A 27,312-nucleotide genomic window follows, 5' to 3' on the forward strand; every position below is an offset into this window, starting at 1 on the left:
GGTGTCTTTAGCAATAGGGATTTAACTTCCCTATCTTAACAGGGCAACGAAAGGCAACAGTAATGTTCTCTGGTGTAGTTTTGTTAGGTGGTTTTTGGCTATTGGGGAGAGCATTGTTTGATGTAAAGTTTCATTTAAATTATATATTCATTTTTATATTTATAGAGACTCATGTGTACTTTATGGTTTGGGGAACCTAGTTAATGGTATGACTGTATGCTTCCTGACTTTATTACATCTTGCCATAGGCCAAGGCAGGTAATACTATTTAGCTATGGAACTCAAAATCCTTGAGAAATCTCCTCATGGCTAGTAACCCTACCATGGCATTGCTACTTCACCATGTTATACGATGATATTCTTCTTAAACTGGGATTTCAAAATGACCTTAATGAATACTGACCCTGAGAGTTCTCCTTTATGATTTAAAGAGAAAGCTGTGAGAACGCAGCAGACTCCTACAGGAATGAGAATTTCAGACCACAAAATCACTTTGTAGCACAACCATTCCCAAGCTGCTCTCTCTCTCCCCATGTTAGTGCCCTAAAATGAGGAACCAAACTTGGTCAGAAAAAGCTCACATCAGTGTGCAAAATATGTAAGTTACACCCAAGCCCTTGATATTTCTGTTCTAGGATTTGTAAACAAGATGCAATCCTCTCCAGTCCAAGAGCAGTCAGGGTTCCCTGCCCTGTGGAAAGTCCAAGGTCTTCCCCCCTCCGTCCCTGTCTAGGAAGGTGAACATCCAAACTGGCTAGGCTCCCACAAAGCCAGAACATGAAGTAGGATCAAAACCCCATGCCATTGTCCTTGGCTTCTCATCAGCCCTCGTTGTTCGCCATGTTCAGAGAGTCCGGTTTTATCCCATGCTTTTTCAGTCACAGTCCAGATGGCCTTGGTGAGCTCCCAATAGATCAGCCCCACTGTCTCAGTGGGTGGGTGCACCCCTCGCGGTCCTGACTTCCTTGCTCATGTTCTCCCTCCTTCTGCTCCTCATTGGGACCTCAGGAGCTCAGTCCGGGGCTCCAGTGTGGGTCTCTGTCTCTATCTCCATCTATCACCAGATGAAGGTTCTAAGGTGATATGCAAGATATTCGTCAGTATTGCTCTAGGATAGGGTCATTTCAGGTTCCCTATCCTCAGCTGCCCAAGGAACTAACTGGGGACATCGCCTTGGGCTCCTGAGAGCCACTCTAGGTTCAAGTCTCTTGCCAACCCTTAACTAAGATTTGTGCTTCCCTGCTCCCCTATCCAACCTTCCTTTATCCCAATCATCCTGTTTCCCCAAGTTCCCCCCATCCTCCCCTTCTACCTTTTCTCTCCCCATCTCCCCTTACCCCCATCCCACCCCACCCCCAAGATCCCAATTTTTTCCCAGGCAATTTTGTCTACTTCCCATAGCCAGGAGGATAACTATATGTTTTTCTTTGGGTTCACCTTCTTATTTAGCTTCTTTAGGATCACCAATTATAGACTCCGTGGCCTTTATTTATGGCTAGAAACCAATTATGAGTGAGTACATCCCATGTTCATCTTTTTGGATCTGGGTTACCTCACTCAGGATAGTATTTTCTATTTCCATTCATTTGCATGCAAAATTCGAGAAGTCATTGTTTTTTACTGCAGTGTAGTACTCTAATGTGTATGTATTCCATACTTTCTTCATCCATTCTTCCATTGAGGGGCATCTAGGTTGTTTCCAGGTTCTGGCTATTACAAATAATACTGCTATGAACATAGTTGAACAAATGCTTTTGTCATATGATAGGGCATCTCTTGGGTATATTCCCAAGAGTGGTATTGCTGGGTCCAGGGGTAGGTTGATCCCGAATTTCCTAAGAAACCACCACACTGTTTCCAAAGTGGCTGCACAAGTTTTCATTCCCACCAGCAATGGATGAGGGTACCCCTTCCTCTACAACCTCTCCAGCAAAGACTATCATTGGTGTTTTTGATTTTAGCCATTCTGACAGGTGTAAGATGATATCTCAAAGTTGATTTGATTTGCATTTCCCTGATCTCTAAGGAGGTTGAGCATGACCTTAAGTGTCTCTTGGCAATTTGAACTTCTTCTGTTGAGAATTCTCTGTTCAGTTCAGTGCCCCATTTTTTAATTGGGTTAATTAGCATTTTAAAGTCTAGTTTCTTGAGTTCTCTATATATTTTGGAGATTAGATTTTTGTCTGTTGCGGGGTTGGTGAAGATCTTCTCCCAGTCAGTGGGTTGCCTTTTTGTCTTAGTGACAATGTCCTTTGCTTTACAGAAGCTTCTCAGTTTTAGTAGGTCCCATTTATTCAATGTTGCCCTTAATGTCTGTGCTTCTGGGGTTATACGAAGTGATCTCCTATGCCCATCTGTTGTAGGGTACTTCCCACTTTCTCTTCTATCCTGTTCAGTGTGTTCTGACTGATATTGAGGTCTTTGATCCATTTGGACTTGAGTTTTGTGCATGGTGATAGATATGGATCTATTTTCCTTCTTCTACAGGTTGACATTCAGTTGTGCCAGCACCATTTGTTGAAGATGCTTTCTTTCTTCCATTGTATAGTTTTAGCTCCTTTATCGAAAATGAAGTGTTCATAGGTTTGTGGGTTAAAATCCGGGTCTTCTATACGATTCCATTGGTTGATTTCTCTGTTTTTATGCCAGTACCACACTGTTTTCATTACTGTAGCTCTGTAATAGAGTTTGAAGTCAGGGATGGTAATGCCTCCAGAAGATCCTTTATTGTATAAGATTGTTTTGGCTATCCTGGGTTTTTTGTTTTTCCATATAAAGTTGATTATTGTCCTCTCAAGATCTGTGAAGAATTTTGATGGGACCTTGATGGGGATTGCATTGAATCTATAAATTGCCTTTGGTAGAATTGCCATTTTTACTATGTTGATCCTCCCAATCCAAGAGCAAGGGAGGTCCTTCCATTTTCTGGTATCCTCTTCAATTTCTTTCTTCAATGCCTTAAAGTTCTTGTCAAATAGATCTTTCACTTCCTTGGTTAGAGTTACCCCAAGATATTTTATGCTGTTTGTGGCTATCATGAAAGGTGAAGCTTCTCTGATTTCCCTCTCTGCTTCCATATCCTTTGTGTATAAGAGGGCGACTAATTTTTTGGAGTTGATCTTGTATCCTGCCACATTACTAAAGCTGTTTATCAGCTGTAAAAGTTCTTTGGTGGAGTTTTGGGGGTTGCTTATGTACACTATCATATCATCTGCAAATAACGAAAGTTTAACTTCTTCCTTTCCAATTCGAATCCCCTTGATCCCCTTATGTTGTCTTATTGCTATTGCTAGAACTTCAAGCACTATATTGAAGAGGTATGGAGAGAGTGGACATCCTTGTCGTGTTCCTGAGTTTAGTGGGATGGCTGTGAGTTTCTCTCCATTTAATTTGATGTTAGCTGTCGGCTTGCTGTAAATAGCTTTTTATTATATTTAGGTATGACCCTTGTATCCCTAATCTCTCCAAGACTTTTATCATAAAGGGATGTTGAATTTTTTCAAATGGTTTTTCAGTATCTAATGAAACGATCATATGTATTTTTTCTTTCAGTTTATTTATATGATGGATTACATTGATAGATTTTCGTATGTTGAACCAGCCCTGCATCTCTTGGATGAAGCCTACTTGATCATAATGGATAATTTTTCTAATGTGTTTTTGGATTCAGTTTGCCAGTATTTTGTTGAGGATTTTTGCATCGATGTTCATGAGTGAGATTGGCCTGTAATTCTCTTTCTTGTTTGAGTCTTTGTGTGGTTTTGGTATCAGAGTAACTGTAGCTTCATAAAAGGAATTTGGTAATGACTCTTCATTAAGGAGTATAGGTATCAGGTCTTCTTGGAAGTTCTGGTAGAATTCCGCATTGAAACCATCTGGTCCTGGGCTTTTCTTGGTAGGGAGGTTTTTGATAACAGCTTCTAATTCTTCGCGACTAACAAGTCTATTTAGATTGTTCATCTGTTCCTGGTTTAACTTTGGTATATGGTATTTATCTAAAAAAGTGTCCATTTCTTTTACATTTTCCAGTTTTGTGGCATATAACCTTTTGTAGTAAGATCTAATGATTCTCTGAATTTCCTCTGTGTCTGTGGTTATGTCCCCCTTTTCATTTCTGATCTTATTAATTTGCATATTCTCTCTCTGCCATTTGATTATTTTGGATAGGGGTTTATCAATCTTGTTGATTTTCTCCATGAACCAGCTTTTTGTTTCATTGATTCTTAGGATTGTTTTCTGTGTTTCTATTTTGTTGATTTCAGCCCTCAGTTTGATTATTTCCAGTCTTCTACTCCTCCTAGGTTAGTCTGCTTATTTTTTTTTTTCTAGAGCTTTCAGGGGGGCTGTTAAGTCTCCAATGTGTACTTTCTCTGTTTTCTTTAAGTGGGCACTTAGTGCTATGAACTTTCCTCTTAGGACTGATTTCATAGTGTCCCATAAGTTTGAGTAGGTTGTTTCTTTATTTTCATTGAATTCAAGGAAGACTTTAATTTCTTTCTTTATTTCTTCCTTAATCCAGGTATGGTTCAGTAGTTGACTGTTCAGTTTCTATAAGTTTGTAGGCTTTCTGGGGGTAGCATTTTTGTTGAATTCTAACTTTAATCCATGGTGATCTGATAAGACACAGGTGGTTAGTAATATTTTTTTGTAACTGTGGAAGTTTGCTTTGTTACCGAGTATGTGGTCAATTTTCGAGAAGGTTCCATGAGCTGCAGAGAAGAAGGTATATTCTTTCCTATTTGGGTGGAATATTCTATAGATGTCTGTTAAGTCCAATTGATTCATTACCTTTAAGTTAATTTTTGTTGTACTATATTGGTTGGCATTTTATTAAAAGTAAATTGTATTATACCATATTTGTATGCTTTAAGAGAAAAATTATATAACACAGAATGTATGCACTAAACCTAAGAAAGAAAATAAAAGGAAAAAAAAAAGACGGGGCCAAGAGAGACACTTGCAAGTCGCACATACGACAGGGTGCCAGAACAGCTAAGGTAACACCATGGCCACGTGGAGATATACAGGTTATTAGAAATGATTAATTTACAAGTTAGAGGAAGCCAGTAATAGCCTAAGCCGATGGTCAAACAATTAAATTAATATTAGCCTCTGAGTGATTGATTAGTCTATAAGTGGTTGCAGGCATCAGCGGGCAGGAGAGAAGCCTGTGCAGGGGCCCCGACGAGAAAGAGAAAAGCCTCCGGCTACATATGATTCCTTATGATTTTGTTTCAGACATCCTCATTATTATTCTCCCCTTCTTTCTCCTGCATTTATCTCTAAGGAGAGCCCACATTTTTTTTTCTCATTTCCTCTCTCAGATGATGTGTATTCTCCTCTTCCCTCCTCTATTGATCCCCGATCCAGGCAATGGTCCCTTTCTACTTTTCTGATTTCTGAAGTTATTAAAGGAGGTGTATTCACACTTGAAAACAAAACAAAAAAAAAAAACCGTGAAGTGTGCAGCTGTGGCTGTAACCCACTGTTTTCTAATTGGACTTGAGAACCACTAACTAGAGGGAAATAATAAATAAAGTCTAGTACTGGAAACTTAGTAAGCTACCAGAGGCTAGTGAAATTGTGGACCTTGGAGGAGAACTTACAATCACTATGTTTAACCCAGTCTAATCCCTAACTACATTCTAAATATTTATTTTTATGCCCAGCTGTAGGTATAGCCCTTACCCCTCATTAAGCAAACTTCTCTTTGGAACAGATGATCATTACAGAAAACCACAACGAATCAAACTACAGAGTTGTGGAACCCAGTTCCAGTGTATCCATCTGAAAAGTAAATCCTACACCTATGGGTTCAGGAAATATTGCAAAAGAGGGGAACCAGAATATAAGACAGCATTATGTGAGGTTGTCTACTAACAATGACAGAAGCTGTACTCATGGAGTCTTACCAACCAGACTGCCAAAACATAGGATGAACTGGGTCAACAAAAATAGACATGCTAATGTGGATGGGGAAAGACAAGGTGACTTCAACCCCAAACAAAGAATGACAGCCAATTAAGGAGTGCTGAGTGGGAGAAACAGCTTTCCCCTGAGAAGATCACATTGGTTAGAAGAGAACAAATGATCAACATTGAAAACTTGTATATGAGTAACATTGTCATATATACATATATATGTATATACATATATATATATATATATACACATTATGCAGGCATGTAAAAAATTCATAAAAAGAAGAGGTCAGAACTGAAGGAGTAAAAAGGTTTGTACAGGATGATTTGGAAGGGAAAAGGGGAGGTGGAAACAATGTAATTATATTATAATATCAAAAAAATAAAAAAAGTGCTGGCTACTACAGTATGCAACACCAAACTTTCTGAAGCAAATATGCTTAGGTTTGAAACTACTGAATGTAATGACGAACATTTTTTTTTTTTTTTTTGCTAAAAGTGAAAAAGTTTAGTTTTAAAAAAAGGTGAATGATTTACTTATTGAAATCAAGGATTTTTTTCTGTCACCATTGTTTGTCATATAAATATCAAATAAGCATAGCTTTGGATTGTATTGTGTGAAGATATGATTGCTGGTTGAGTTGCTTACTTGAGTCTCATTAAAATACTAAATAAATTTTGGCATAGGATTAGGGAAAAATTTCAACACTTACTGAAATGGAACTACATATAATTCTGCCATTTTGTACACTCAAAGTGGTGTTCTTATCAGTAACAATTATAAAATCAAAACATAGCTCAAAAAAAAAGAATATATTCTATGTCCTAAAACATTAGATATCAACCTCCTTAACGCTGGGATCCTTTAAATAATTCCTCATGTTGTAGTGACCCCCAATCATAAAATTATTTCCCTGGCTACTTCATGATTATATTTTGGCACTGCCATGAATTTTAATGCAACATTTGTGTTTTCTGATACTTTTGTTTATTAATTTGAAATAAAACACTGTCAAAGTTTTCACATGTCTATTACAAGAAAGGTGTAGCTAAGTTCAGTGAAGGGATTTTGACTTGGCATCTGCTCAGCAAATACACATTGGTCACTGCCTTTGTGTCAAGCATCCTATTGAGCAGAGAAGGAATAATAAAACACATTTTTTTTCAAGTCACCCACAGACAAGTTGAATTGTAAATGGTAGAACTGGGCATCAAAAAGTGTAGTCATCCACATGCATTTGACATTAGAAAGAACAGAATTTCATACTGTCAAGAAAGGGACTGACCAAAGAGAATATTATTCATGCCACGCCTACCATGTTCACAACCAGGATTCATAACCACTTCACTGAAAACAGGTACACCTTTAGGTGGGGAAAGGGGCACAAATAATTCTAATGCCATCGATGGAACGCTATGGTTCTCTTTCAAACATTGTCTTACAGAAACACTTTTATGAAGTAAGACAAGTATAAATCATAAAAAACAACAACAACAAAACAATCCACATAGGTATATCCCAACTGCTCATTAAAAAGCCCTCAAACCCCACTTGGATAGTATGATATAATACTAGCATTTTTGATTAATAAAACAAATTCATAGCAGTTAGTGTCGACCACATTGCCGACTGGAAATGAGTTCTTATACAATTATGAGAAGCTGAGAGTATAGGTTAGTGAGAATGCACTATGCTCGGTTTACAACATCAAGGGTGTGTTATGTGTTTGTGTGTGTACAGATAAATGAAACAACAACATTTAACATATTACTCTGCTCCTATAGTCAATGTAAATAGCAATGTTTTCACCCAACATGTTGTTTAAAGCAAAGTAAAGATAATTCTTCTCGTTCCCTATTCTTGCAAGATACAATTAATTGATATTTAAAGTTACTTTTTGTTAAATGTTTCTGATGAAGTCAAAGTTAGTAGAAAATCTTTTCCTCTTATTGGGCAGCAATGTAAGTACAGTCTTCTCTTCCACTTTTGTGGGGTTAATGAAGGCTAGATTAGACCTCCAACTCATTTACAAATAGAAACATCTCAACCAGATTTAGCTTTCTTTCACCTCCCTCAGGAAGACATTTTCTTCCCTTCTAATGTTAAACACTAACCTGGACTTCAAGAACTCAGAATACAGGCAATAGATCCAAGAGAGGAGGCTTTGAATATTAGCACTACCAATTGCTAATCACAAAGCTTTTTCTGTGCTGCTCTAAATATCCAGCTATATAATAGAAAAGTAGGAACTCACACTATTTTGATAAGGACGTAGTTAAATAAAGAATATGCAAGTTTCTTACTAACTAAAAGTATTACACACATTACTTTATCACCACCGTCATAGTCCTCCAATATTTCAGGCATTTATTTCATCAATTATCCATTATATTTCCATATCACATTGCATTTAAGTGTTTGCTACCAGTCTATGTTTTCTTTTATTACTCTATGCTAAAAGGATAGAAAATAAAAAATAATTACTTGGATCATATTTACCCCTTAAGTTGTTTTGCAGTTTCTTTCCTGTTTGCTGGTAAATGTGGTTTAAAAGTTTCTCTTCCCCTACATATCTTCAAAATCCAATTACCTTATCCTGTTTTCCAGAATTCTGAATCCATCATCCAGAACTGCTCATGGAGCCTTTTATGAGCTTTCATTATTCTTACTTTCTTGCTTCTCTGCGGCAGCTGACACTGTTGACAATCACCATAACTTTCTAAGTTTTTGTGACATTATATTAGTTCCTCTCTGACAGCTTTGCCTTCAGTTGCTCTTCCTTCTCCCCCCTCCCCCTGGATGTAGGTGCTACTTAAGGACGTGCCCTGCTCGGTTACGTTTCATATTTTCTCTCTTGGCAAAGCCAGTCATGTTCAGATAGTTCTTTAATCATAAATGCTGTTGAGCTACCTTTCAGATCTGTCACCCTACCTTTACTTTGCCTCCACTCTGCAACACAAATTCTAACTTCATCAAGTTTGTCTTTAACTTTACGTGACCTTAAGGAGTCTAGAGTTTCCATTCAGGTGGTGACAAAGTATTGTGTTCCTGGGATCTTTCTGCAGAATTACAAAGATAAACAAGGAATAGTCACTGTCCTCAGGGCAAATCACTAAACTCAAACATGTCATTGTGGGATTTGTGAGATGAATTTCTAAATAGACTGCTTATTAAAGCTTTTCATGTAAAACATTCCAAAAATCCTGATGATTTCTCAAAATCTCTTGCATTTTAGTCATTTAAGAAATAGACTACCAAGTGGTTTAGCCTGTTAAAATAGAGAACAACAACAACAAAAATTAAATGCAGAATTTAATTGCTCAATTAAAATAAAGAGAAGGCATAAAGGATTGAGTATTACTTCACTATAAAGTGACTAAATAAATTAAAATGCAGGAAAATAATGAAATGAGAATCACAGAAAGAAATTTATTACCAAAGAGCACCCCGTTGGCCGTAAAAAGGGTTAATAACTTCACGATAAAATTTTCTATCAATTTTAGCATATTTGTAGTACAAATTAGTGGTTAGTTTGAAAATTAATGAAATCATTTTTAGAATCTTTAATTTATCTAGTCAGATTTTTACAGGTGGTGAACAGTGTGAAGTTGCTAAGTTTTAGGGATAATTAAAAATCTGTTAAAATCTACAATCAGCCTTTCACCGATCCTTAATTACTGTTGCATTTATACTTAACACTCAATTTTGAAGTTAGATCAAAGTCTCCCCTTAGTATCATGTCACACCTCAGAGTCACTCCTCATATCTGGAATCTGCAATCTGCTATTACTGAAACTGTTGAGGCTTATTTAAATGAATTTCATAATTAGTTTCTTTTTTTAACTACACTTCTGGTTGACTAGAACAAGAGTGAAATGATTGGTAGTCAGGTCCTTAAGACAGACATCACCAAGGGTGACAGGATAATCATAGCTTAAGATGCTGCACATTTATTGCAGTAGTTACCATAGAGATTTAAATTTGGCTCTTTAATAGAAAGTACATGGGTTTGACTTTGAATGCGTTAATTCTGACTAGCAGTAGGTTCCCTAGTCAACTGTTTATGGGAAGCTCAGTGTGGGAACTATGTCCTAGAAGTCATTGTGGAACCACATACTTAGAATTATCTCGGTTTCTTGAGATTTTAAAGGATGTTATTAATTGTGTAAACAAAATGATACCTCCACAAAACACACATGCAATTCTTTTGTGTATCTTTCATTTAATTTTTCCAAAGAAGAAAAAATGGGCAAATATTAAATCTCTCTGTCTCTGTCTCTGTCTCTGTCTCTGTCTCTGTCTCTGTCTCTGTCTCTCTCTCTCTCTGTGTGTGTGTGTGTGTGTGTGTGTGTGTGTGTGTGTGTGCATGTATGTGTTCAATGAGTCCAAAGGAAGAAGTCTGGTATGATCCTCTGCTGATTTCTGCCTAATACCCCTGAAATAAGACCGTTCCTAGAATTTCAGGCACCATTTTTTGGTTAAATTATAGAATACTTTTATTAAATACATTTATTATTTATTAATGTGAGCCTCTTGTCTTTGAACCCCTGTGAAGGTGTTACAGAGTATAAGATCACTTTTGACTTTTTATGTGTGGACCTAAACTCAGATTGTTATGCTGTGTTTTTACTCCTTCATATCCACAAACTTGGGTATCAAATATTCAAAAGTTCGGTTAAAAATAATAAAAACAACAAACAAACAAACATCAACAAAACGAAAGAAAAAACTTGACAATTAAAGATAATAAACAGATACTATAGATGTCTATCTTTTCCTCTTCATTTCTGATGTTATCTATAAGTCTCAGCAGCTGGAATTTATAAAATATTTATTTTTATTATTATTTGTGAATGATCATGATAATATGTGTGTAGCAAGGTAGAACAGCATGAGAGGGGCAGTCAAACGACAACTTTGAGAAGTCATTGATTTCCTTCTATGTGTTGTGTCAATTACACTGAAGTCAACATACTTGCATGATCAGCACATTTACCCACTGAGTGGTCTCATAAGACCTAACATTTATAATTTGTAAATTCTTCCCTGGTTATAAGAAACCACAGCAGTCTCTCTTCTGTTTAAACATAATGTATCATGTAAAGGTATCTAGAATTGTACCATTTTATGTCATTTTTATTAAATATCCCACACGTATTGAAATTTAAAAAGCCATATCTTTTTAATGTAGTAGCATTCATGGAGTCTGGTGAGGGACTAGATATATACTACGTTGATTGCATATAAAGTATGGGTAGTTGGATATATGTCTGCTACTATGGAAGTATAAGAAAGTATAAAGTGAACATTTCAAGATACATTCAAGACAAATAAATTAGTGGGAGAAACACTACCTCATATGCATAATATATGCTGGAATCGATCATGACACTCTGTACAAAGGCAAGTATTCAAAACAGTGTAAGTCCTTAGAACATGCCCTGGACTGTTTACTTCTTTTCTGTATGTCTGCTACCTAGGGCAGTACTTCTTAAATAGCAAGCATACACTGACTGGAATATAAGCCAGTCAACTAACATACTTTGTCTGAGACAATGAGTTCCACTTTCAAAACTTTCTTGTCTTTTAGATGTAGGTTATCAACATTTTTATGAATGAATCCAGCTATTTTCATGACTCTTCAAAACCTTTAAGGTATACTGCATGCTTTCTCTTGAATGTCCCTCAGCAAAAATGTGTACAATTGGAATTTTTTTCAAGTCGTTTGGTTTAAGTTTAAATATCCTCTTACAGGTACTCCAGAACATTCTAATAAAATTCTTTATCTGTCAAAATTCATGTTTTTAATTACCTTATATAGCTTTATTTTCTACTAGGCACATTTCTTTTTCTAAAATTATCAGAGTGATTATTACGCATATTCATTTATTGTCTTTCATCTCCCAGTAGTTTAAACCCCATGAGACAGACACTGTGCATACGTGTTCTGTACATATGAACATATTTTTCAGGTAAAAAAATAAATTACCTAATATAATTTATTGTAAACTACATTTTAAACTAATGACAAGTATCTCATTAATAATATTAAATGTATAATATATGCATATATGTATATATATGTATGCATATGTGTATATAGAGATACATATAGAGATACATATATAGATGCACATATAGGTTATATATATACAATATGTGTATATATACACATGTTATTATATATTATATGATAAATATCTGTCATGTGTATTTATGGACACATACATACAATGATAAAAATATTAAAAATTTATGTATAGTATTTCTTAAAATTTCCATTTTGATATGAGAAAAGTTAAAGTTCAATTTCTAAGATAAATAGTTCTAAGTTAATTGATTGTATTTAAATAAAAAATAATCAATCATTTCATATAGAAGTATTTCAGGAGTACATCAAATATAAATCAGCAGGGTATTGTCTCAATTTTTCTTTTCCTATATGTTATCAAATCATTTTCATACAATATATTTGATCATATTTTCCCCTCTTCCAATTTCTTCCTCATCCTCCTCCCCTCCCCACCCACAAAATTTATAAGTTCTCTATCTCTTTCTCAAATATCAATACCACAAAAATACAGGAGACAAACAAGACTCATAAAAACCATAAAAATGAAGATCAATATAGGGAAAAGATGAATAAGACAATTAATGTCAAATCAAAGAAAAAGTAAACAAAAATATACAAAATACCATTGAGTTCATTTTATTTGGTTAATAACTCCTAGGCATGGTTAATTCTATTTCATTTGATTGAGCATATTTAATGGGAGATTAATAAAAATTCTATTGTAAAGATAATATGAAAATTATTTCTGTGTACAATTTTTTCAGATTAACCTACATTGAAATCCTTATCAAGGGATATATATATATATATATATATATATATATATATATATTTGAAGAACTGGTTCTTTGAAAAGGTAACAATGATTGACAGGCCTTGTGGCAATTAAGCAAAATTAAAATTAAAAAAGTAATCAAAAGAAACAGAATCAGATATTAAGAGGGAAACATTATAACAGATACTGAAGAAATTTTGGAATAATATTGGAAATACATCAAAAACTTATCCACCATCAATCTTCCAAGCTAATTTGTGAAACCAGTATAAACTCTATTACCTAAACCCAGCACAAATACAAACATATCTTTACTAAATATCTCTAATAAATTCTCGACAATACTATCAAACGGAATACAGACATACATAAAAAATATCATCCACCATGATGGAGTTGGCTTTATATTACAGATGCAGTTAAAATTAAATCAAAATAAATAATTCAGTAATTTAAATGGACTTTAATGCAAAAAATTACATGGTCATCTCAGTAGATTCAGAAAAGGATTTTGCCAAAGTACACCATGCTTTCATAATAATAATCCTAGAGAGAGTTGATTGGTAAGGATTATACCTTAACTTAATAAAGATTCTATATGACACAGCCACAACCAATAATACCTAAATGCAGAAAAACCTGAAGTAGTCTTATTAAATTCGTGAACAAGACTGGACTTTCTACTCCCCTACTCCTTTCAGCATAGTGCTTGAGGAATTAACTAGAGCAGTAAGACAAGAAAATGAAAATAAATACATATAAATATGGAAAAAGGAAGACAAATTATCTCTATTGTAAGATGATATAATATTTATAAAAAATCCCAAAATCCATTAGAAAAGTTCTAATCTAATTAAAATTTCAGTAAAGTGGCAGAACATAAATATAACTTACAAAAACCAAAAGTTTTCCATATACCAATAACACACTAGGAAAGAGGTCATAGAAACATTCCTATTTGAAATATTCAACAAATATCTAGGAATATTGGCTGAAGATTTGGCTCAGTAGTTTAAAAAAAAACCTGTTGATCTTCTAAAAGACCAGTGATGGATGCTCAGTACCCACAGTGGCTGGTAAATGAAACTCTATTCTAAGAGCACCCACCATCCATGTCTGTACTACGTTAGCATTAGGTACATGTATGGTAGACATACATACATGCAACAGGACACTAATAAGAATGAAATTATCAAAGCATCTAAAAACGTATGTATTTTAAAACTAAGTATAAGCCTAAGCAAATAAGGAAAAAGCACCTATAATGAGAAATCTCAGTTTCTGATACAATAGATTGAAAAAGATTTTAGAAAACAGAAAGACTTCCTATGTGAAATGATTGGTAGAGTTATGATTGAGAAAATGACCATGATACTGGTAGCAACTGGATGAATGGAATACACATCACTCCCTGCACTTCATTATTCATAGAAATAGGAAAAGACATTCTAAAATGAATATGAATCACAAAAGGCTATAGGTAGCCCAAGTGATCGAAGGGAAAAAGAACAGTGCTGGAGAGATTTCCATAACATATTTGAAGCTCTTGTATATAGCATTTGTGATTTAAAAAAAAAGAAGCTATTACTGCAAAAAAAACCAGACAGAATGAAATAGAATACACAAACATGAGTGTACATTATTATTACCACCTTATCTTTGACAAATAATAATACAAAAATAAACTTCAGAGAAAAGACAATCTCCTCACTATATATTGCTGGGAAAACCAAATGTCCATCGTGAAGGCCCAAAAATATGAGACTATTTCACCTTATCAGAAGTTGAGAAACCTTGATTTTGTTTTGTTTACTCAAAGTTGTTGACAAGAAGTGTGGATACACACCTTGACCTATGTCCCTATGTATTTTGGACACTGAGATGGCCCATAGAGGTAGACCTATTCCACCCTGACCAAAGGTGAGAGAATTTAAGTATACTTCTGCTCCTTCTTTTGAGAGAGAAGGTTTGACCTAACTTGTGGCTGCCTTCAGGATACTTTGTCTAAGCTGGGATCACTGTCTAAACAACAGAATGCTTAACTCAAGATATAGTTCCTTGATATCTCAAGTATTGGGGCAAATAACTATTCTGGTTGTCCTTTGTATGTTAAAGCAGTCTTTCGCTTCTTTCCTCCTTTTGCATTAGGGTATAAAAGTGTATGGAAAATAAACACAAGTGAATTTTGCATTCAGTATTCACTGGGTTACCCTTCCATTACTTTTTTGTGTCTCTATGATTGTTTCTTATCTCTATTATTCCTCACATTCCTACTCTAGAATGTATGAACCTGCCGCAGCTAAGATCGGGGCAGAAGTCACCCCAGAAAGATGACTCTCAACAGTCCATAGATAGAAGAAAGCAATTAGGCCCAAATCTTTCATTATTATACACACACACACACACACACACACAGAGAGAGAGAGAGAGAGAGAGAGAGAGAGAGAGAGAGAGAGAGAATCAAAGATTTCAATTTGAAGCCTGAAAGGCAGACATTGCTAGAAAAAGACATAAGCAGCAACCTGAAAGATATAACTTTACAGGTGTATTTGTTCAGTGCTGTGGGATAATGTTCCTGTACACTGTAAAGGTTTGTCACTCATAATGGTTTAATAAAATGCTGATTGGCTAGTTGTCAGGCAGCAAGTATAAGCAAGGCAACCAGGCTAGGAGAATTCTGTGAAGAAAAAAGGCAAAGAGTCCATCACAAGCCAGATTCAGAGGAAGCAAAATGAGAATGCCTTACTGAGAAAAGTTATGACATGGTTAAATATAGACAAGAATTATGGGTTAAGTTATAAGAGCTAGTTAATAATAAGCCTGGGTTAATAGGCCAAACAGCTTATAATTAATATAAACCTCTATGTTTTTTCTCTCTTTCTTTCTTTCTTTCTTTCCTTCCTTCCTTACTTACTTTCTTTCTTTTTTTCTTCTTTTTTTTGGGGGGGAGGGGTTGAGACAGGGTATCTCTGTAGCTTTGATGCCTGTTCTGCAACTCACTCTGTAGACCAGGCTGACCTCAGACTCACAGAGATCTACCTAACTCTGCCTCCTGACTGCTAATATTAAAAGCATGTGCCACCACTGCCCGCTGTTTCTTTGAGACTGAACGATTGTGGGGCTGGGTGGGATAGAAACTCTGTCTACAGTTCAGACTTAAGACCAACAACTGACAACATATAAGGAGCTCATAAAACTAAATATCTTGCATACAGCAAAGAAAAAAAATAAATCTGTGAAGAGGTAGCCCACAGAGTGGGAAAGACTTTTTGGCACCTATACATCTGATAGAGAATTTCAATCAAGTATATACAAAGAACTCAAAAAAAAAAAAACAGTAAAGAAAATGACTCAAATTAAAAAATAGGCTATATAGCAATAAGAGAGTACTAAAAAAGGAAATAAAAATGAATAAGATATATCTTGGTCTTCAAAATCTTCAGCAGCTAGGGAAATACATATTAAGCTACTTTCAGATTTTACCTTACTCTAGTCAAAATAGATTAAGAAAATAACTAAAAATGCTGTCAAATATTAAGAGTACTATTGGTCAGATTGCAAACTTGTGCAGCCACTCTGGAAATCAATCTGGAGAAATCTCAAAAACCTAAAATAGATACACCATATGATGCTATGCCCTTGCTCAGGATATACCCAATGGATTCAGTATTCTACACCATAGAATACTTGTTCTACCATTTTCATTGATACTTAAGACTTAGAAAAAAGAAGACAAATAAAATGTTCTTCAAATGATGGTTAGATGATTAAAATATAATAAATATATACAATGGATTACTATTCAGCAATAAAAAAATGGGGAGCTCATGATAAAACTAGAAAATATTATACTAAATGAAGCAATTAATACTTAGACAAATGCTACATGTTGTTTCCTTTTATAATATGAATGCAAGATATACTTTGGATTAAAGAGTATACAATAGAACTATTTTACCTTTTATGGTTTAATTTAACAAATGTACTCTTCCACTTTATGAAATTTTAACCTATAATATGCAAGCAATGAATTCTTGTTAGTATCATCCTAAAATTGCCTTAGTGTTTAATCTACTTGATCATTTCCCCTCTTCTTCCTATGGGTGTATGGGGAATCATACAATTATAACCTCACAACAGAAAATAAAACATATCCTGATCACACTCTCCCCTCCCCCAACTCCTTCCTGGTTCTGCCACCTACAAGGACCCATGCCCCTTTATTTTTCTTCATCTCTTTAAAAGAAAACTGATCAAGCCAAAAAAAAAATATCAAACTGAGCAGTAACAAAACAACAAAACTAAATAACACAAACAATAAAAACACAAAGTCAGTGAAATACAATTAAAACAACTACGTTTCTTTTTTTAATTAATTTATTTATTATATATACACTTGCCAAGAGACAGTGCCAAATCTCATCATAGATGATTCTGAGCCATCATGTCGTTGGGAATTGAACTCAGGACCTCTGGAAGAGGGGTCAGTGTTCTTAACCTCTGAGCCATCTCTTCAGACTACAAATACATTTTTTATGTGACACTCAGTTTCATTTTCAAAACAAAAATGCTCAAAGTTATAATCTTTTGTGACACCCTAAGGTTTTTACTCTGTGGTTTAAATATAAAAATCCCTCCCTCACTTTGAATAAGAGAAATATTTTGATAATGGGTCTATCTAGAGTTGAAAATTAGAAAATATAGATACAAAACCAAACATGATAGATACTAACTATAATTGTTGCATCAGAAGGTGGCTGTGTGAGTTCTTAACTGGCCTGCACTACCCAGTGAGATTCTGTTTAAAATAATCAACAGTAGCAGCAGCAGCAACAACAAAAAGCAATAGAAGGAAGAAGGTAGAAAAAGAGGGATATCGGAAATAAACTTAGCATTAAGGTTAAGAAAGTTGTCTATTGATGTTTTTACATTTAGCTTGTAGTCAACTCATTAATACTGGTTTATACTCTTTATGAGGTCATGTGTACATATGACCTCAATTTATCACCTCATAACTTTATTAAAACTGAGCCAAATAAATCATATTACCATTTTACAGCTTCTTTTTAACATATTTAAGGAAAAGTGTTCCATAAAAACATATATATCAAAATCATGACTAATATAGGAACATACTAATATTAATTTCAATTAACTGAAAGACTTCCATCCTTTTCTAGTTCCTAAAATTTTTCAAGTAAAAAGACAATGAAGTCTAGTTTTCTACATTGACAGATAATATCTTTTCCTTAAGCAGAAAATTAATTTATAAAAATATTGTAGAACAGTTTCTTTAGCTTCTTTTCACACTGTTTTTTGGACTCTCTCCTTGTCATTTTTATGCTGTTTCTAACTTCTTTCCACCCCATTACTTCTAGAGTTTGAAAAGAAATCAATTTCATACACCAAGACCTCTTCCTTGCTTATATAAACCAAACAAATGTATTGAATTTTGCAATGGAATTTGTAAGAAAAGAAAATTGGTACACAGATAGCAAAGTTCTCTCTCTAAATCAAATGATCAGTTATTAATAAAATATTGATCATTAATGTTAATACCAATAATAAAAATAGTAGCTTCACAATAATAATCAAACTTTATATTCCCAAATGTATTTTTTGTGTAACTATAGGCCTACATTTGAATTAATCATTATTTTTGAATTTTAAACAAATATTTTTTTCTATAAGTATTTCCAGTGTTCCAATCCCATTTATTGAAAATACATTATTTTTTTCCTGACCAGCCTTTGAGTATTTGCCAACAAAATTATGCTCATATATTGGTGGGTTTGTTTCCAGATTTTCAGATTTCTTATATTGCCTTGTATTTATTGATGTTCTACAGTCTTATTTACTATAACTAGCAGTACATTTTAATTCATACTATTGTTCAACTTTTTGTTTTACTAAAGTGATTTTAAGCATTCTACAACACTTGTGTTTTTATATTGGTATTAGAATGTTTGTCGAATTCTATATATAAAAATCTTCTGTAGTCTGCTTCGTACTAAGGCAAGGGAGAACGAAGCACTCTTTATGATGTAGAAGCTATCAGCAAATAAATATAGTACATTTTAAATTTATTTAGATATTTTTCTTTTCACAGTAGGAAATTGCAATTTTATTATTGTCTGATAATCATTATATCACATTTTTGGTGCTATAATAGCAATTTTTTCAGTTTGATTAAGTTGGGTCCTATATAGAAATGAAAGTAACTGTTGTGTATTCTAGCAGTATTTTATAAATTCTGTTTGTTTTTGAGATTTTTAAGCCAATACTCAATGACAGTCTTAATATTTTCCTCCCTAGGATGTTTTGCTTTTATTTTCATAACATTGTGCAACCAAAAGTTCCACTATAAATTTAAGTAGAACTAGCAAGAATGCCAACTTCATCTTTTCCTCATCTTTCTGTTATATTTATTAAGTGTGTATTTGGTATGCATGTGTATATACATGGAAGTTACTGCACACACACTTCTGAACGTGTGTGTGTGTGTGTGTTAAGTGTGTTAACTCAAGGTTGATGTTACTAAACATCTTCAATTCCTATCCTTCAATTACATCTGCTTTATTGACATAAGTGAGGTTTCCTAGTCAAACCTAGAGTTCAAAGACTTGGTTATCACATGTGGTTTTTAAACATAAAGCAAAGAAAACCAGCCAACAAATTCACAATCCCAGAGAACCTAAGAACCTAGACAATAATGAGGACGCTAAGATCTATTCTACATGGAAGTAGAAAAAGACAAGATATCCTGAGTAAATTGGGAACATGAGGACCTTGGGAGAGGGTTGAAGAGGAAGGGAGAGGCAGGGAGGGGGGGCAGAGAAAAATGTAGAGATCAATAAAAATCAATTAAAAAATACTTGGTTAGCCTTGCTAGGTAGCTTTTCTGTTGCTTGTCTCATTCTGTTTGCCAGGTTGGAATTCCCAAAGGGCAGTTATGTGGGTTTATAGTTTATCTTTCCCTACTTCCTGCTCAAATGGAGCTTTTGTTTGTTTTTTTAATTTTTATTGCTTTATAAATAATACCATTCATAATTTTCACCTCCTCCCCTCCTCCTATTTCCCTCACTCTCCCTCTCCAGTCCTAAGAGAGGGCAGGGTTCCCTGCACTGTGGGAAGTCCAAGGCCCTCCACCCCCTCCATCCAGGCCTAGGAAGGTGTGCTTCCAAACAGACTAAGATCCTTTGTTTTTGTTTTTGCTTTGTTTTTGAGGAAAGGTTTCACTGTAGCTTTGGTGCCTGTCCGGAACTAGTTCTTGTAGACCAGACTGGCCTCGAATTCACAGAGATTTGCCTGCCTCTGCCTCCCAAGTGCTGGGATCAAATGGAGTCTTAATCACCAAAAAATTTACAAAGATCCTACATTCCATTTTTTACTGCTAAAAGTGTATAGATTTTATATTCAATCTTCATTATTTTTTTCCCACTGGAACCCTGTTACTGACATTTCAATAATTCATTTGTTCAAAGAATTTTTCCTTTGCTTTATCTAAAAGCAGAACAATATAATTTTGTTAGATCTTTTCACAAATCCATTCATTTGGTCAATTTATTTTTATCTTCTATTTTGTTAGTATTGAGATTTAAATTGACTGGTTTTTAAACATTCAGTGAAAATTATATCTCTGTGATGATTTCCACTTGAAGTTATTATTTTTAATTAGAAAGATTAACTGATAAAGTTTTGTAAGCTTTTTTTAAAATCCATGTTCACAAGTGACATTGCTTTGTACTTTAATTTTTTAAAAAATATTTGTGTTGAAATCTATGTATTCCAATAGAAATCTTTGATAAAATTTACCATCAGTGTTATCTGGCTATAAAGTTCTGGTCTGAAGATATTCCCTATGTCGCATATATTTCTTTACTAGATGTGAGACTAATTGTTGATTTCCAATGTGCTTTAACACTTTTACTTTTAAGGAAATTGCCCATTTTATAATTTCCTAGGATAAAACGTATAATAATTGTTTGGATAGTACAGAATTATACAATTGGAATTACACAGTTAATTCTATATTGTCCTAACTATTTTTACACATTTTATAGCTCAAAAATCTATCAGTATGTCTCCTTTCTCTTTTTCAACATTGGTAATATTTGTCGGCTTTCTGTTTTCCACAAGTTCATAAAGAATTGTTTCAACTTTCCTAAAGAAACAGACTTTTGTTCCTATCATGTTTCTTTAAAATTTTACTCTTTTATAACTCATTCAACATAGTTTTTCCCTTATTATTTCTTCTCATGTGAGGAACTTGGGAGACACATTATATATGTGTTACATATTCAGGTATCGAAAGGCTTTTTAGATGCATTTTCTCATGACAAGATTTTCCAGAAAGGTTGTTATTAAATGATACTCAGCAATGATGTGGTTTGTGCAAAGCTTATAACCATATTTCAAGAGATGACTTCTAGGATACAATTCACCTGTGGGAAACAGTATATTCAAAACTGTATCCATAATTTATTACCATAGTTCAAGAGATGACGTCTAGGATACATTTCATCTATGGGAAACTGTATATTCAAAACTGTATCCATAATTTATTTTGTCTCTCTTTTTGAACATATAATGTATTGCTCTGACTTTTCCATTTTAGAAATGGATGAACTAAAACTTCAGAAATATACTAACCTATTCCAACTTTCCTCCAAAGATAGTAGTAGAGTTTAGTTTTGGGCTCAGGCTGCTTAACTTTCAATACAAACTTCCAAGCATTAGTCTATCAAGGCTTGTAGGAAGGTCCTACCAGTTGTGCTTTCTCAGACCTTCTTCCTAAAACAGCTTAACCAATTCATCAGCTGGCAGACTATTTCCATTGTCACATGTACCAAACGATGTGGAGTATTAGAACCACTAGTCTTTGTGTTATTATTACTGTTCCATGTGCTATTGTTTATGAAATGCAAAGAATTTTGACAGCAAGATATGTTGGGTAACACGCTAATAAAATTACCATAGGAAGAGAGCTGACACTTTTATAGTAATTCAAATTTCACTTAATTTATCGTTTATTACCCACTCAGGTTTCCTTCTATAAAATCTACAAATCTATAAACTGCAAAATCTCAACCCCTTACCACCTTCCAACAATTACCAGTTCCTTGTCGTGAACTGTGATTATTTTCTTAAACACTAATGGGTCATATATTAATACACTTCATGGATTTGTGCATCACCAATGCCCTACTAAAATATAAGTTCCACAAGACCATCAAGCTTCTCTATCAGTATTATATACTCAGAATTTATTGAATTCAATAAATACAGATAAAATTAACTCATTTATTAGTTCATTTCTATCTAGATATTATCCTTAGGATTTTGTTATGTCTGTGACATGTACGGTTTAGTGGGGAGAAAGATCGGAAACTAAATTTTTGCTGAGGTACTAGAATCACCCTCTAGCTATTCTCATGCCTGCTGGATACACATTTTTCTACCGCAGGAGAGATCATTCAAAATAAGATATCACAAATGAGGCAACCATATTGGAAATCTGGAAAGCAAATGCATTTATGTGATAGTCTCATCCTTTCTTTAGGCAACTTTTCAGTCTGTTACGTTATGGCTGAGGATGTAGTGCAGGACACATAGCAACAGAACTTATGATCACAGAATGCTAGCTTTGGTTCTTGGCAATCCTATACTCAAATTACTACCAACACCAGCAGAGGTACTATTATACTGTGGTAAGGAAGTTTATTTTCTTGCTTCAAAGTTATCTTGTAATGCTTTACTGCTGTGTTTAAATTGATTGTTACTAAGGAGATAGAAACACTGTTGCTGTGAAGTCTATAACTTTATCTAACTTGCTAGTGTCTAGAATGTCTACATGATCGCAATAATCATTATAAACAAAGTGGTACCACAACGAAAAATAAAAGACAATTGGCAATACTTTCCTTTCTTTTGTTTCAAATTTCCTTAAGCCTTCCCAGTATACTTATGTTTCAAATTCCAATATTTCTAATGTTTTGCTTAGAGTGCTAACCGAAAACTCCACAACTCCAAAACCACACAAGTATTACTATGATAGTCACTTCTTCAGCTGAGTTGAATGGACTTGTGCACATGAAATTATTTGACATATATAAGAAAAAATATCTATTATTTTTGCCAATAACACCTATGTCTTATATGAATGCTGCTGCACCTTTAGAACAAGAAAATATCATGCCTTAGTCATCTTTGCATCCTATGTTAAATATACATCTATCATAAAATATGTAACCTGGATAGTCAATCAAGGTTTTTAGCAAATATCACAATATATTCTGAGATCAATCCACAGACAAATTGGGAGGGGGTAGTGGTGATGGTGCTTAAAGCAATAATGTCTTAAACCTTTGAAAACAGTTACTTTAATTTGTTAATATCCCTAAGTAGTCGAGCACAGAATCTCCTGTCATTTTTCAGGGTACTCATTATTCGTAAGGCCCTCAGTTGCCTTCCAACTGCTTTCCTGATATCTGCACGCCCCCTTCTACACATGTGTAACTCTGTCATATTTCCTGATCAGGCTTTTCCTAATAATCCTATTAGTCATGTAGTTTATTGAATATGTCATGCAGTCTCCCTCAAATGTGGAAGGTATGTAATCAAAGTAAGTGGGTCTATAGATAGATAACAAGCCTAATATGTAGAACGGAGATAATCTGACACTTTAAGAAGGTGAAAAACACAGAGAAGGTAAACAGTTGGGATAGCAGTAACTGGACTGTTGTTCTGTTGATTGTTTTTTTTCACACAATCCCAGAAAATGCCCAGAAAATCTGTGAATAAGAACTTACAGACTTGTATTATATCCTATAAAAATAAAAGCAAATGACTTTGTGTTTATTAATATTTTTCCTCCCTTTCTTTCTTATTTTTATTTGTTTGCTTATTTGATTTATTGATTCATTTCTTATTTTTGTCATTTGTAGATCTATATTAAAAGACACTGCCTCCAAATATCTTCAAAGTTTCTTCAAAAAAATATTACTTAAGCCTGATAGTAAAAAGACAGTTCTAATAATGGTTCTAACTTTTTATTGACAAGTCACACATAATATAAATATATAAAGAAATAAACAAAATACTCTATTTATGGTCATGATAATCATCCGACTTATAGATATATGTGTTGAAAAAAGTCAGTTCTATTGCTTTTAAAACATTTCAACTACCTCAAACAACTAAATTCTAAATTAAAAATTGAAACTTTATTCAATAATTTTATGAAAATCTTTAAAAATGCTGGTGCATATTTTCTTATTTTATTTTATCTTATTTTTATGTATGTATGTGTGTGTGTGTGTGTGTGTGTGTGTGCACCACATGTGCCTGGTGCCTGCATAGTTGGAAGATAATGGAGATGTTCAGGACTAGAGTTACAATGATTGTGGTGGACCATGAAGGTGCTGGGAATTAAATCTGAATCCACTTGTAGTGTCTACAAGAACAGCAAGTACTTTAAAGCATCACAACATCTTTCCAATCCCCCAAGTTTGAACAATTTCTTACACAGTATCACATATTTTTGTGTTAGTGGAAAACAAACTTACAAATTGAAGTTCAAAACTAATTTTCAACTGATTACATTAATGTATTCAGACTCTGCTCATTTAATTTTACGGATGATTTTGTTAAAAATGCTATTGCTGTAAGTGCTTTGTATTGAATTTTATTAAGGAATAGTTAGTCTTATTAAAATAGTTCTTTTTAAAAGAATCTGTGTGGTTGAAGGTAAAATATGTGAAATCTCTTTTCTACATCCTAGAATAAAGATACATTTGGAGGCTGCATTTCCATTTTTGCCTAGAAATGTTCAATGATCTTATGTAACCTTTGACCTCAAATCTCATGTCTTTGAAAGTTTATTTTTAATCAAGTAAATTTGGATTTTTCAAATAAATATATTAAACACTAATGTCTTTGGTTGCAAAAGCATTAATGATTCTTGAAGAATTATCAAAATTCTTTGACCACAGTTTTTCTTAAAGTTCCTTAAGAACAAATTCATGCCACATTTGCAGTTCAGGTCACATAAACACCTCCAATTATCAGGTAAAGAAGACTAGATTGGTTGATGGAGAAATGCTTCAATCAGAAATTGAAGCCACTCTGCTCTAACAAGGGAAAACCCTAACACATTTTGGCTATACATGAAAATGATTTGGAAAATGTAAATTTAATATAATTCCAAATTTAACAATAAACATTGCATGCAATAAGATTCTAGTAAAAGTTTTAAATAAACACACATTGACCAAATGATCAGTAAATTTCATTACTTAGGAAAAATTGACAACAAATTATTGAGTGTGATAGGTGCATGCTACCACATACGATGTTCAGAGTTTAAAAATAAAGAAAAATTCAATTACCCTAAAAGACATTTCAAGATTCTCTCCACCCCAGATATCCATTCCTGCATCGTATGTTCCTATCTCTTCAAAGTAGTTTCTGTCAATAGAAAATAGGCCACCAGCCATAGTAGGGGTCCTAGTTGAAAACAAAACAAAAAGAAAAGAATATGTTTTGAAAACAATGTATGGAGTTTAGTATTACTACAGCAAATAGTTTTGACATCTTAAATGCTAAAATATTCCTCAAAAATTCATTGGAAACACAATGTCAAAGTGTGAAAGCATTTAAAAATTTTAAATTGCATTTGTATTTCACACATTTACAAAACATCTTTAAATTACTTTTTTAAATTATAGGTGATAAAACAGAAGCATTGAAGAAATACTGTCCAGTTAAATCTGACGCTTCTACAAACCCTGAGGCAGAGCAAGGAAAAGGTGTTGCCTTTTACATAGTCTTTAAAGAGATTGCCTGATCTCAAAGACACCAGCTGTGAACTTGGCCACAGAATTACAGATCATATTAGTTTGAAGTTGAGAATGTGCTTTCTCAATTCAGAAGTATAAACTGCTATGAAAATGTCTGCAGGAGATATCTAATATTGGTTACAAAATCATTTTAAACAAAAGAGGCAAAGGAGCTTTTATATCCAAATTGTTATTATTCATTGGATATTTTTAAGATAAAATTGTCCAAATCAAATGATACAGACAAATCTTACATACTAGTCAGAGGTTTAAAAGATTTTAACATGGATTCTAAAATGTCCTATCTACAAATAAATTTTTATTTGGCTCTCATGTTCAAAATTCCTCAATAAGAACTAAAATATCAAATCTGGCCAAAGAAACAGGTAGGTTAACTGTAGATCTTCACCATCCCTCCTCTCCTCCAAATTCAAATCCCCAGTCTCTTCTCTAAGTTTACATCCGACCATGCATTCTGCATCCATCTTCAGTGGATCATCCAAATCATCCACTTCTAATTACCCTTCCTACACTCAGGACTTCATTGAAGTTCCAAAGCTAGCAGACACTTCCTAAGAATGAACAACCAATTCAGGTCAGGGACTCAGGTAGGCTGAGTGGAGATTTTCATCTCTGTCTCAGCTCTTCCATATCCAATCCCTGAGTTTCATTCCAAGAGATTTATAGCTGACCATGTACGTTGATTTCTCTTCACTTTGCCACTATTCCTAGAACACTAAGCAAATCCTCATGTAACAACCTTCTTTCCTCCCTTTTTTTGGTTACATATAGCAAGAACCCAGAAGAATTTCTCACCAGACAACAAACAACCAACACACTTTCCTAAGAAGCAGAGAGGGAAAAATAAACAAAAATAAAAACCAAAAAACAATCAAACAAAAGGGAACAAAATACCTACCCAAAAAGACAAAACCAGATATCGAAAACAAAATTAGAATCTTCCCAGACCCAAATAGCTAGACTTGAGCATAAAAATACAAGTAGAAAAATGTGCCTCTCCTCAAGCCCAGCAACTCTGCCACAGTAGGCTCAGAAAATTACACTATAATTAAGTACAAGAAAAATATCATAAAATAGCATTTATGGATAAGACAGAGGTTCTTAAAGAGAAAGTGAATGAATCCCTTAAAGGAATGTATGAGATACCAAGTAGCAGTAGGTGGGAGGATATAAATAAAAAGTAGTTGAAGGTTTTAAATCAGGAATCAAATCAAAAAATAAAACCCAAACTGAGGGAAGTCTAGAAATGAAAAACTTAAAAACTCACACAGGAATCTCAGAGTCAAGCTTCACTAAAAGAATACAAGAGATGGAACAAAGAAACTCGGGAATTAAGGCAAAGCAGAATATATGGATATCTCAGCCAGAAAAAAAGGTTAAAAGTAGAAGAATTGTACCAAAAATATCCAGGAAATCTGAGACAATATGATAAGACCAATGCTCAGAATAATAGGAATAGAGGAAAGAAAGAAACCAAGATCAAATAACAGAAAATATTTTCAACAATTCATAATAGAAAACACCCCTACCCTAAAAAAAGTAAATACCTATCAAGGTATAAGAAACAACAGAATACCAAATAGACTTCACAAGAAAAGAAACACATATTGACCGTTATCCACCTATGGAGGGAGACTTCAATATCCATCCCTCAGCAAGAGATAGGTCATCCAGACAGAAAC

General features: G+C 34.0%; 1 protein-coding gene across 1 annotated transcript in view; it reads right to left on the minus strand.

The window, feature by feature from the left end:
- Galnt13 (polypeptide N-acetylgalactosaminyltransferase 13) overlaps positions 1-27,312 on the minus strand; it is a 474,675-nt gene that overhangs the window by 155,811 nt on the left and 291,552 nt on the right. The window contains exon 8 of the mRNA XM_075985188.1: positions 25,160-25,277. Within this exon, the coding sequence (XP_075841303.1) occupies positions 25,160-25,277 (118 nt within the window). The remainder of the gene's footprint in view (positions 1-25,159; positions 25,278-27,312) is intronic.

This window comes from Microtus pennsylvanicus, chromosome 9 (genome assembly GCF_037038515.1).
Source record: "Microtus pennsylvanicus isolate mMicPen1 chromosome 9, mMicPen1.hap1, whole genome shotgun sequence".
Classification (NCBI taxonomy): Eukaryota; Metazoa; Chordata; class Mammalia; order Rodentia; family Cricetidae; genus Microtus; species Microtus pennsylvanicus.